Source organism: Anastrepha obliqua, chromosome 3 (assembly GCF_027943255.1).
Source record: "Anastrepha obliqua isolate idAnaObli1 chromosome 3, idAnaObli1_1.0, whole genome shotgun sequence".
NCBI classification, from domain to species: Eukaryota; Metazoa; Arthropoda; class Insecta; order Diptera; family Tephritidae; genus Anastrepha; species Anastrepha obliqua.
In genome coordinates this window covers 129966677-129980873 of record NC_072894.1, presented here as the reverse complement: position 1 = coordinate 129980873, position 14197 = coordinate 129966677, and the positions used below count along the sequence as shown (strand labels likewise).

Below are 14197 nucleotides of genomic sequence, written 5' to 3'. Positions count from 1 at the left end.
AATATTTATAAATAAAATTCATGTGCTGCAAGTGCTTTAGGCTTTTGGAAAAACTCCGCCTATAAAATTCATGGTTGATTCCCATTTCCCATGGTTAATGATGCATTATTTCTGTGCTAGTCTATTAGCCGTAAAATGCACAGAAAGTATTTCAAGTGGGCATTTGCCATTGCCATTGACTATTTGATAATCTTGTTGTGAGCGCATTGGGTGTACATTCAGTTGATTGAAGTGTCGTCATTTGACTATTGTCTTCACTCGTCGTGCAATTTTCCTACATTCGCCAAATAAATTTTACTGCTTTTGCTTACATTTCCGAATGTTGAGAAAAATTGCACCCGAAAGTCTCTAATTGTAAATTTATTTGCATACAAAATATTTCATTTAAGGGGGGACTCTACTGTAAAACTTAAAAAAAATCGATTTTTTACTTTTTGTTGAAACATACTCAGAAACAACTCCAGAATGTTCCATGAAAATCTTAAAAAGAAATCTTGAATAGTTTTCAAGTTATAAAAGTTTTAGCAAAGCAGGTATAAACTGAGCGCTCGAGAGGTTTACGGTCATATGCGTGTTTTTCTCGAAACCACGTTTTCAAAATTGCCCACATCACAGCTCCGTGAAAAATTAACATATCAAGCTCAAACTTTGATAGTATATTTTAAACAATATTTACTAGTTTTTAAAGCTATGGTGGGGAAAAATTTATTATTTATAACCCCTTTTTTAATAACAAAATGACAACAAAAAAATGTCGATTTTTTAAAAAACTTCAAAAATTTTACAAAAAAATTTTTTTTTTGCAAGTAATAGGCTTAACAACTAAAAATAATGATATATAATAAAAAAAATTTGGGTTTTTTGATTTCAGATTTTTTTTAAATGCGCGACAGTGTGGGCAGATTTCAAAAGGCGTTTCGGGGGAGCGGCTGTACAGCTGCCATTTTGAAATGAAAATAAATTTAAAAATTTTTTTTGTACACTCAAGACCTGTGTTTATGTAACCCTAAACTTTTTTTTACTAATTAAATTAATACAAGTATGAAAACAAAATCCATGAAAATTTGATTTTTACAGTAGAATCCCCCCTTAAATCCTTGTAAGTTTTTTCTTAACCCCGTGCAATTGCTTCCTTTTTCTCTATCCAGCATCGTTGGGTGATTGCACTTAACGTTGTATGTATCGGGTGTTTTTTTAGCTGCATGAGAACTATCGATATGTTTTTGTTGTTGTTGTGACAGTATAGAAATTCCCCATGTTTGTACAGGCAATGGAGTAACAAGTCCTTGGCCAATATTTCTGTTCTGTTACGGGTCACTCGGGAAACGTAGAACCGACTGTGGTGCGAATGAGAACTATCTATGTCGATTACCAAAAGTTGAAAGCTGAGCGTGGCAAACTGCGTTGACATTTCTGTTCAGTAAGGTTTGTCAAGTAATCATGAATCGTTTAACGGTAAATTGTGGAAATTTACTTTGACAAAAATAAAAATAAAAAATAAATCTGTTCGCGAAGTTCTAGTTCCAAAATTTAATCAGCTATACATCGACGACATTTGGCTCCAATGAGACGGCATAACTTGACGGTATATACCGAATATCATATTCAAAACATAAGTCCCATGAAATTATCTACCAGATTATAAAAAAAAATCATTCCTACAATATTTCTGTTCTGTATTACCAAGCGCTTAACAAATCACCCGTTACTTGTATATATTTTTTTATGAAAATTTTATAAACGTCTACAATTTTGGCGCTTCCTGAACTTTACTATTATTGCTTCATGGTAATTTTTTAAAAAAATTGACAACACTTCACCATTAATTTATTCAATTTTACTTTCTTTGAATATTTTCCGTGATTGCACACAAACTCCGTTATTAGATGGTTTTAATGCGCTTTTGTTAGGGAGAAATTACAATTTCTAAATATTCAATTAAAATTACCAGTTTCGGCGTAGTGCTGCATAGTAATTTTTCAATTACCAAATAGTTGTTATTGTCTGCTTCAATGCATAACAGTAAACATATTTTAGCTCGCCTGTTTATTGATGCAAAAGTTGTCTTAAAAATATGTTTAACGACGAAAAGTCAGGCTTGCTGAACAACCCAAATGCAACGCCATATATTTTGCTGACGTCACATGAAGTCAAAACCAACTAAAAGTATTTTTACAAGCGTTTAATAAATGAGGTGCATATTTCGAAACGGCAAAATAAGTAATTGGACGCTGCAGAAAAACAAAAACGAAATCCGCAAAAATCCCTAAAAGGCATGCAGCACACGGAACAGCCAAACCGGCTTCGACGTGAGGCGCACATACGCATGAGTTGCATATTACCGCTGCAACGCTTTTTGCGTAAAAACCGAAGTGACTGCCTTACAGGTTGTAATAAACAAGTACCTTCGCGCAGGCGCTGTTATGGGTAGGCAAATTTCGACTGTTGTTATGACCGCAGCTAATTGAGCCGGCAGAAGCTCAATTGCAATTTAAAGCCAGAGGAATAAAAAAAAGAATAAAAACCAATGAGAGAAAGAGTAAAAACATGCAACCCAAATTTCTAAAGAAATTAATAAGCAAACGCCGGTAAAGCTTATCACTGTCGCCGTATGCTTAGCGCGTGGGCAACTATCTGCGATTCGTTGACCGCTTTGGTCGCCGATAGTGAAGACACCGCTAATTTTTACAATCAAGTCAAACAAGAAGTGTAAACCTGTTGCATGTGAATTGAATAATTTGATGGTAAAAAGAGTTGCCTCGAACCATTTTACGTTGTTCTTCTGCTGCTATCGCCAACTGCTGCGCCAACACCACAAGCCAGACAACTTCATACATACCATATGCACCTACATACGGGCACCCACCAGCAACTGCTGATCAAGCGTTTAACATGCGTTGGTCGCATGATCATTGAAGGAAAAAAGACGCCAACGTGGTAGAAAAGCGTTGCAATGCAGCGCAACCGCAACAATAAAGCAAGAAAAACAGGCAGACAAGCTCTTAAACTAAAAGTGCATGCACACACACACATACATACGCTGCACAATGCACGTTTATAAATAAAAATCAATACATTTCCTTTCCGCTTGAGCGACGCTGCCCACAGCCCAGAGCCCATAGCCCAAGAGCCCAACATCAGTTGACATTCCAACGCGAATACTTGTCTTCATGTATATATATGTATCTGTGTAGTACACAAGTGCTTGTAATAATTTGCAGAGAGCGCCACCTACCGCCTGCTCAGCCTCTGCCAACAATCGGCCGATCGATCGATCGTTTACACTTGTCGTTGCGGGTAACGCAGCTGCACATCTGTTAGTGTGAATTCTGTTTCTTCTCGACTTTCTCGATTGCTTCCAATTTATTTATTTTTCACATCGAATATAATTCGCATTAATGCACGCATGCAGCGATTGATGACTTGCTTGCAGTAGGCTGGCTGGCTGACCGATCGACTGACTGGCGCGGACATATTGACCGGATCCCTTTTGGATTTACAGTGCAGTAATCGGTATAAATGAGTTGGAGGGGAGCAAGAAAGCCGAAAAAGTATGCGTGACTTGGTGTAGACAGCGCAGCGCCGAACGCGAAACTGATCGTGCGATTCTCTTGTCGACCTAATAAATAAAGGAAAGCGAGAATTGAGGTCAATCACTGATAGGCATTCGATCTTCGCACAAGCCACCTCATTGCCAATGAAAAGCTATAAATAAACATAGAAAGGCGAAGAGTGGCTTAATGAAAGTATTTGAGTTTAAATTATGTAATTTGCGTTTTATGTAGTTTCTGATAAAAAAGGAGTTAATATATGGCAATTGCGTTGAAATTCACTTGGAAATTGATTGCAGAACGTGCCCGAATATGTTATACAAATTCATATAAATTTATATATGTTTAGGATTGTTATAAATAAATGTATCTGCAGTATCTTTGAGTGCCATGAAATGCTTGCTGCCAGTAGAGCTGTTAACACACAGAAAGATATCAAATGCATGCATACATTTCGCATACATCTTTTATCGAGCTACTGGTCTTCTCCCCCTTTTTGAGATATTATAGTAATGTTGTCCTACAAATGGATGAGCCTACCGATTCCGATAGTCAGATGGTTTTGGGGAGAAGCTTTTTTTGACTGAAATGCTCTCGAAGGCTTGCCATTGCCGCTATTTTGAAGTTTCATTTACAGAATAAGCATCGAACCTTGACCAACCGAATGATAGTTGCGCACAAAGAGAGCTCTCCCTACGCCAGTTGTTCATGTCTAGGGATTATTTTGCTATCTCGATAGCTTTGATATGTCGGCTAACTCAATATTTATGACCGATAAGAACTTGAATTATCATAGGACAATTCAAACAACACCAGTCAATAAAATTCTGTTAACCAACCGTCCAAGGAACCACATGCTGATATATATATGTGTATGTACCTATGTATGTTATAAGCGAAAATTGAGCGCCACTGTGTCACTAGCTACAACCAAAACCAGTTCAATTTTATGTTCGAAAACGTACATCAGCTTAAACGATTTCAACCTGATATCCGATTTACATATATACATACATACATACATACATATTAATATCAAATGATAGCCGTTGTATTAAACTGTTGTATTTTCGAGTTTGAACTTAATAGTTCATTAATCAGGCTTTTTAAAAATATTTGAAATGCAATGCGATTGCTCTTCTTTTTCTTTATTTGCCAATTCCATTTCGAATGTTGGCGATCACATAATTGTTCGATACCACTGTATTTAGACGAGATTTATTGAACGTACATACATACATGTGCGCATGTATGTGTGTATGTATGTATGTGTATGCCTCTTATTAGTTTTAATAAACTCAGCAGCTGTGCGTCGAGGGTCGAAAAACGAAGTGCAAAAGTTTTAGTCGTCTTCTCCTGTAATTGGAGCTAATTGCTGGGTGTTGATGTTTGGAACTTATTGCTTCATATTTACGTGCATATGTGACCACAGAGAAGCACATAAAAACTAAATAATAACTTTTATTTTAAATATTATTTTCTTAGATGAGATTGTAATTCAGATTTGAGAGGAAATGATCACCGATAAATAACATTATATTATACAAACAGTTATATAAAATTTGTAGTGTACACGCAAAAAATCGGTACTGTCTTTTCATCAGTTATAAAATTTATTACATTGTAAGACTTCCACCAACAAAGGAAATATTAATATTTACATAAACGATGCCGATTTCAAAGTGACTCCGAGAATCTCATTTAGATTTCGTTGATAAAATTTAATTTGATAAAATTAAAAACGACGTTTCTATATATAAATGCGCAGATCTAGCATGGATACGCAAGCGAAGAAGAATATAAAAATTTAAAAAAATTGTATGCAAACTTTTTAAGTTTAAACACTTCTAATATATTGGTAAACATTTCTTTAAATACAATTTTATTTATACAAAACTCGATTTTTGTAGGTATTTTCAAATCAAAGAGAATCGCTTTGATTTTTAACACTTTTTTTGTTTGTTGACTGTGCTCGCTGTTTTTTCCCCATATAAAAAAATATCGAGCAATGCGTTGAATGGAGAAGAACACCGTTGAAAAAAAATCGCAAAAATCAATGCGATTTTTTTACCCACTTGAAACTTGCGCTTTATTGTATGAAAATTCAATGGACTACAAAACTGCATACTCAAAAGTTTTTCAGAAATTATAATTAAATAATGCATTTTCCATTTTTTTTCCAACTCATAAAAACTCCACCGAAATCGCTGAAATCAGAGCGATAAAATTGTTTAATGATTACATTTTATGTGATAAATTTATGAGAAATACTCACTTCCAAAAGCAAAATTGTGTGTCAGTCGTGGCTACCCCACCTCTCAGCAATATGGCTTCACACCTTACGTATGTACATACGAATGTGCATATTTATTTTCTTGGTCAACGTACTTAGTGTTATGACAAGTGTGTAGAGGGTCTTTCAAAAGACGCGCCTAGATGTTGTTTAAAATAAACATGTAAAAATTTAGAACCTTTCAGTTTCACATTATTCATGACTGACATCTCGGCCGTCACTTTTGAAAGACCCTTTATAAATATGTAACTATGTTCATTTATCAATTGAAGCAAGAAAACAACCATCACAATTAATTTTCAAATAGGCCAGCTGTGAAGGCAAAGTAAAAATAACATTTAACACGAAAGCCAATGATTATAGAAAACCTTAAAAACACCTTCACCTGTGTACTCTTGCACACATGCATACCTATTATAGGTATACATACATATGCTCATATACATATAGGTTTATGAGACTATAGCAATTCAAATGCTGACGTTGATAAGAATTCTTGATTCTTTGGCGACATCAAATCGCGCAATGCAATTTTGGCTGAACTATTTTTTGGCAGCAATACGGCCACCAGCTTGGGTTCATTGTTTCATTTTAATAGCGTGTTGTGATTTCAACGATTTTTTTTACAAAAAATGATTGTCTGACGTTTTGGTCGGATGATTTGTTGACGGTGATCGAGCCTTTTTTATTGGCATGTTTTTACTTTTACGTTCTTCTAGCGCTTACAAAATCAAATATATGCAAACAAGAAGAAGAATAAATTTTGGAGTCCTTGAATTTTCGATATAGCCACTTTTTTGACTGCCACAAATTATACTTATAATAATTAAGGCATGACTATTGTGCAAACAAAAATTAAATTAACTGAAAATTTATTTTCCTTTTGTTCTTTACTTTAATAAAACTCGTTCTCTCTCTTTCTCTCTCCTTATAGCCGCTGCCGCAAGCGAGTTATCTTCGCGGACGATGAGGGTCAACCGCTAACCGAGGTGCGGGTCATGTCAGAACCGTCGAATGTGCCCCCATTGTGGAGCACGAAATTCTTGGAACAAATTACACAGGGTCTAGTTAGTCCACATCCGGCCGATCAATGGACCGTCGACTTCAAGCAACCAGCTTCAGATTATTTATCATTCAGGTGAGTTTGAAAAATCACTGAAGCATGTGACTGAAACACAATAGAAATCTAAATTAAATTAGTATGAAAAATTATAGAATTGCTATGATTTTCTGATAAACATACCAAACTGCATTTTTCCATTACAGGCAGAAGATCGACCGTGACTTTGTCTCACTTGAAAATGTGATTGTCAAGGATGAGGAATCCATTGTGGTGGGAACAGTAAAAGTGAAAAATATTTCTTTTGAGAAAGAAGTGATCGTGCGCGTCACATGGGATGACTGGAAGAGTCAACAGGACATATTCTGCACATTTGCACGGGTTAGTACAAAACGAGCTGCTGGCTAAAGTACGATAACCATTGGCATTAACATTTTTCTTACAGGCATATGGACCGGCAACCTTTGCTCACGTCGTATTCGATACGTTCTCCTTCAAAATCACATTGCCACCATCCTCGAAACGCTTAGAATTCTGTATTTGCTATCGTGCCAATAGTCAGGAATACTGGGACAATAGAGAGGTAAATCACGCTTAACCGTTAAAAGCCAATAACTTTAATACTCACTTATTCCCCTCTCTCTCTCTCTCTCTGTCTCTATTTTATATGTATACTCTCAGGGCAAGAACTATACCATAACGAAGCGTTCACCCTTCTACTACAACGCTCTCTCGCCCTATGACAAGAATACCTCTCGCAATACTTGCCGTGGTCATGTGACATCAGCACTTTCAGAAGCTTTGGCCAATTCCAAAGGAAATCAAGCCCAAAACAATTGGAGTCAGGAGTCGGGACCCTACTGGTAAATGTCATTACTATTACAAGACAGTAAAGCTGTTGGTGAGAAAACTTGAATGAACAGTGAAGCTAAACAAGGAAAATTTCCTCAAATTCAACAGGCAACAAAAACGGGTCGAGGAGAAATATTGGTGAAGAAATATGTTAATAGGACGCGAACCCAAGCGCGTTAGCGGCCTGGGTTGCGCGTCGGCGCGCAATCAACCCTACAAGCAAGAATATTACAAAATGCCAATATAGAACAAGTAAATCAGTCGTATCGAACAATTACAACAAGAACAAAAGAACAGAAAACAATAACAAAAAAATTGAAAACTCTAACAAATGAAAGAAACCCCAGAAGGACAAGACCATTATTAAGGTATGCTGGCGCAGAAGTATGCCAAGAAAGCAACATTTTATTTATGGTACCCAGTGCTATGCATATCAGGCTAAAAACCCAATACACCGATCATTTAAGAACAATTTGTTAAATAGGAAACAAAAACAACATATGTATATCAAGCAACCAAAAAGTGGTAGAAAAAGCCGGACAAAAAAATTGTGGTTCTTAAATAGGAAAATCGCAGCTATGGGCCGCCAGAATTTAGCCAGCACATATTTATGAAAACTGCGAAGTGAAGAGCGAAGAAAACTACATATATGAGAACACTTTGCAAAAGCTTTAACTTAGAAAACTGATTTGGTGGCCCCTGCAAACGTTTAAATCTTGTAGGCATTGATATTAGAGACTTTTAGCTTTTAGAATGAGCAGTGATATTATCTCGTTGACTGAGTATACAATACATACAAGTGAAAATCGGGGAATGAATACTGAAGAAAATAGATGAGAGATAAGCTGAGTAGAGCATGGAGAAATCTCCGAAGAGACAGTTAACCAATTGAAGGAGGCGAATGTCGCCGAAAGCAAAGCGTTTTACACATATTTTAGAATTTATATTAGAAAGGGTGAAAGTGCAGCACGAATAAGCTTCGCTTTGGTGCTAACGAAACAGACTAGTTGGCCAGCGATAATACGTAACTTAAGTGAATTTGAGCAGGTTTCAATTCATGGCCAACCAGTAAACGCTCAAAGTGGCAGTGCGCATTTCTAGATGCGCCTCTCCGCGAGGCATGAAAGAAATAAAAGTGTACATATATACCAATTAAAGCAACATCAGCTGTTTATGCGCTGAAATTATGCATAATTTGGAAAATCGTATATTAGCACTGTGTTTCAGAAATCAACAGCAAATAATCTGTATTTAGTAAGCCCTTTGTGCGTACTGCTGATTTCTCAAACACAGTCGGTTACGTAAAGCACAGACTTCCTATACAAATACTAAATCAAACAAAAATCCACTGCAATGGAAGCTTATCAAAGGCGTCTAAATGCATGTTAGCGCATCAAAAAGCGGCCTACGACGCATGCGGCGGCCCACGTAAGTAGAATTCATACTTTGAAAGCGTGTTACCAAAATCAGCAGCCGATTAGGCCGAACCAGCTTCAGACCGTTAGCTACGACTAAAATTTTCACTTGCCTAGAAGTTGGAAATCAAGCAGAAAAGCAGAAAGTAATAAATACAATAAGAGTGCGGTAAAATGTAAACACTATGAGACTATTTAGAACTCGAACGCAAACTCTGCACACATGTGTGCATACATACATACATACATGCTCATATATACATACATATGCTAAAGCCGTTGAAAAGACTGTGTTCTTTATGCTACGTGAACAGACAAAGTAAAAGTGAAAGGTGGGGCCACAGCAGAGTTTAGCGTTGGATTAGAGTGAGGGAAGTTAGTACAATCTTACAGGAACTACTTGAAACTATAAAGCAAAAAACTATGCAACTAAAAATGTATGAAGATTCTTAAATTAAAAACAACGCACATAGAACATACAAAATATCTACGTAAATATATACATAACTAAATTCATAATGGAAAATGTTTATAACTTTTTATATATTATATTTTACCGTAATTAAAAAATTAAAAAGAAGAACTTACTCTAGATTTATAAACTAGTTTTAAGCTGCAAATGTTGGGAGATAAGTCCGTGGAGTTTGTGTGATTTTTAAATGATTTTTTGTGGGTTTTAATTTGTAAGTCTTTTGACTATTTTATGCATACAATTTTTTAATACTAGATTTTATATTTTGTTTTCAAATGTTAAGACGCTTTTCGTAGAGACAACAGTTGAAAACATGTTTTTTGTTTGAATTGTTTGGATTGGCGAGAGAGTAATTTTTAGTTTGAAAAAACTCATTTTGTATGCAATAAGTTATGTATTTGGCAATTATGTATTTACGCCAAATCAAACCGAAATTAATTTCTTCCCAATCCAACATGTCTTGCAATGCCAAGCCACATCCATTTAATTTTTTATGACTCGTTTTTTTTTTATTTTTAATTGCTTTGCGAAGCAGTTAGTGTGTGAGAAGACTGTAGTACTTCGTGACAAAAAATATGTTTTCGAAATCTTTTTATTTGTGATTTATTTTTACACTCGACTTAAGCACCTATGGTGGCGCCGCAAGGCTGTCTCAATGGGATATTTTATGTGTGCGATTCTGTTTTTTATATAAACTGGCAATATTACCTGCACACATACATATATACTATTTTTACACATATAACTCTTATGATAACTGTTTACTATCGGATTGACATTTATATATCGTATGCCTTTATTTTCTAAGCGAAAATTGTGCAAAAACATTTTTGTAAAAGATTTATTGAATAAGTTTGTCAGATATACATACATATAAACTGAGAAGGATATTTTTGTAAATACTAATTTTAGAACCTAATTATAACTGTATGTACATGTAAACGTTGATTGAAAGAGCGAGTAAAAATGTCGAATATGTTGCCATAAAAAAATAATTTTATTTTGTTAGAATTTAAAATGCAATAAAATGCCAGTAAACAATTTATAGAAAAAAATAAAGATATATTCAAAATTTTATAAAACAAAACATGGTGTCCATTGTATGTTATAAGTTGGATAGTAAATTCCTTTCTCTATGTTTTAGCAAAGTCTGTTGCACGCATATTTTATCATACATTAGATTTTATTATTATTTCGTTTGTATCTGAAACTGTAAGACTGAAATGGTTGTTAAGAAAATAACAAAAAACTTTAGTAAAACAAAATTATATTGTTTGTTTTTGTTATTGCTTTACAACTTTTCTTTGTTAAAAACAATTGATGCTAAATTTGAAATTTTCGTATGCCAACTGCTTCTTGACGTGTTTTTAAAAAGCTTATCGGTATCTATTAAAGTGGTGCACAAGTCGGCATATATGTGCTTTCAAGTCATTTGCTAAATTCACACAACAATGCAGTGTTTTGTTCTCAACTAACAGTAACAGGCAATAGCAGCTAGAGAGAAAACCAAATCATGCTTTTGTATGACTTGTTTCTCTCTCAGCATTATCACAACACACATATTTCGGCAAGATAGCAAGAAAAGCAATGACACTGAAAGGCAATGAAAAACAATTCAATTCAAACAAGTGAATTGTGTCAAATGTGGATTATTTACTTACATGAATTCCTGATATTTTAAAATCAAATAGGCAGTTAATGTTTGGTATGATGGTTTTGTAGAATAAATATTAAATTCTGATTAATATTTGAATGTAACTTACACTTTGCCTGCTAACATACACTACGTACATACATACATATGACACCAATTCACACATTGTACTTGATGTCTTTCGGCAAAGCTTGTATGAGAATGTTTTTCTACCATTGCCATGCAAGCATATAAGCAGCGTCGTGCAATTCGTGCACTGTCGATAGAGCCGAAGTAGTATTGCTTGTTGAAGACAGTTTTTCTTCGTTGCTGTTCAAGTTGTGTGCTTACATTGCTTTTTGTCTTCACAAACAGTGTCACATGCAATGTGTGACTTGTTGCTTTGTAATAAGCAAGTCATTTGTGCACCACTTTAGTATCTATGAACCGCATGTTGGAAGAAAATTGTGTTAATTTTTACTAAGCGAGATATAGAAAATTGGAATCTTTAAAATCGATTTACTCGACATTTAAAGGGTGTTTTTTTTAGAGGTTAGGTTTTCAAGATGAAATAAAACGTATATAATTTAATGTTATGGCCAAGAATTTAGCTTTATTATAAAGATAAGGGTTTGCCATTATGTTTTAAAAATGATTTCGGGCAAGTGGCCGCCGCGGCTGGCTCGAATAAATTCTAGCCGAGAGGCCCAATTTTCGACCACTTTTTGCAGCAATTGGGGCCGTATGTCAGGAATAACGCGCCGAATATTCTCTTCCAAGACGTCAATCGTCTCGGGCTTATCTGCGTAGACAAGCGACTTCACATAGCCCCACAAGAAATAGTCCAGCGGTGTTATATCGCACGATCTTGGAGGCCACGCCACAGGTCCACGGCGCGAGATAATGCGCTCACCAAAAGTTTCCTTCAATAAATCGTTTGTTGCGTTGGCTGTATGGCATGTAGCGCCGTCTTGTTGCAACCAAAGGTCGTCCACATCAACATCGTCCAATTCAGGCACGAAAAAGTCATTAATCATGGCTCTATAGCGCTCTCCATTGACTGTAACATTATGGCCGGCTTCATTTTTAAAGAAATATGGACCAATGATTCCCTCTGCCCATAGAGCACACCAAACAATGACTTTTTGAGGATGTAACGGCGTCTCAGCAATGGCTTGTGGATTATGTACACTCCAAATGCGACAATTTTGCCTATTGACATACCCATTCAACCAAAAGTGAGCTTCATCGCTGAACAAAATTTTCTTGTGAAAATCGGGATCGGTGGCCATCTCGTTTTGGACCCAAATTTGCACGATTTGCAAACGTTGTTCAGGTGTAAGTCTATTCATTATGAAATGGCAAACCAAACTGAGCATAAATCAAGTGACAGCTGTCAAAAAGACCATCTACGAAAAAAGTAGTGCCAACTTGAAAACCTAACCTCTAAAAAAAACACCCTTTAGTTTGATTTTGGAATGTGCCCACTGTGAGTGGCCAAGTCTGCGTTCCCTACGACGTAGAATGATGGGGGGGGATTCTCAATTAACTACTTGATAGAAATTGCAGGAAAGAAAATAAATGACATTGGCGGATTTATAGTCAAATAAAGATGTTTTGACTAAATAGGCAGTGGTACTACTAGTGGTGCATCAAAATGGCACTTTTGTGCTAATTGAGTCTGGGATGTGTCACTCAGACAGCACCTCTACCAACCAAAAACACGATGTACCGTCAGCGTCAAAAGAAAGTGTACACCACTTGTTGATGAGTTTATTAATTTACTTTTTAATTTTAATTATTCTTTTATAAAAAACACAGTTCATACTACAACAAGAACGTAATAAAGCAAAGTTTTACACTTTGCACAAAATTGATCAGAATTCGACTAATTTTCATCGAAACTTCAAACTTTCTACACAGAATTTCTGAAAAATTTTAAAGTATGTCATTTTATAGCTCATTAAATTTTGGTGCAAGTTTCAAGAAGGTCAAAAATCACACTGATTTTTGAGAATTTTTTCCGGTTGCGGTCTTGTGCATTTTCTCCATTTAACGCCTGCTCCACATTTTTTTTATATAGGAGAAGACACGCAAAACCGTTAGTAGAAAAAATTGTCAAAAAGAGGTTGTCTGTAAAGTCGGTTTACTGACGATAGTTTAACGTGATAACGTCATAAGAAAATACTGATTGAATTGTTGCATTTTTCAAAAGAAAATTTTAATTTTATTTGTTTGATAGATATTTTGTATGGATATAGAGAATGAGTTAACATTAACATAACATAATATACTTTAACATAACATAACATAACATAACATAACATAACATAACATAACATAACATAACATAACATAACATAACATAACATAACATAACATAACATAACATAACATAACATAACATAACATAACATAACATAACATAACATAACATAACATAACATAACATAACATAACATAACATAACATAACATAACATAACATAACATAACATAACATAACATAACATAACATAACATAACATAACATAACATAACATAACATAACATAACATAACATAACATAACATAACATAACATAACATAACATAACATAACATAACATAACATAACATAACATATCATAACATAACATGCTGTTCAAGCAAGGTAACGACGCATGAGCAAGATAACGACGCATTTTTTGGTGCGTGCAGCCGGCTACATAGAATTATTAGACGTTATCACGTCAAAAAATAATAATAACATTAAAACAACAGGTATTATTAACAAACTTGGTTTTATTTTAAATTCTTCAAGTAAATCAAATTAATAATTAATAATAATCAATAAGAAGGCATATGCAAATACAAATACGTGAATTTATATATGTACATATGCGCATATACATACATATATACGCTCACTTAAGTAGGAGAG

At 35.0% G+C, this 14197-nt stretch overlaps 1 protein-coding gene across 4 annotated transcripts in view; it reads left to right on the top strand.

Annotated features, from left to right (window-relative positions):
- Positions 1 to 10911, top strand: part of LOC129240093 (protein phosphatase 1 regulatory subunit 3C) — a 30580-nt gene extending 19669 nt beyond the window's left edge. For all 4 annotated transcript variants that reach the window (XM_054875599.1, XM_054875595.1, XM_054875598.1 and 1 more), the window contains exons 4-8: positions 6779 to 6982; positions 7111 to 7285; positions 7350 to 7487; positions 7586 to 7767; positions 7865 to 10911. In XM_054875599.1, the coding sequence (XP_054731574.1) occupies positions 6779 to 6982; positions 7111 to 7285; positions 7350 to 7487; positions 7586 to 7767; positions 7865 to 7898 (733 nt within the window). In that variant the 3' untranslated portion in view covers positions 7899 to 10911. The remainder of the gene's footprint in view (positions 1 to 6778; positions 6983 to 7110; positions 7286 to 7349; positions 7488 to 7585; positions 7768 to 7864) is intronic.
- Positions 10912 to 14197: the final 3286 nt, after the last annotated feature.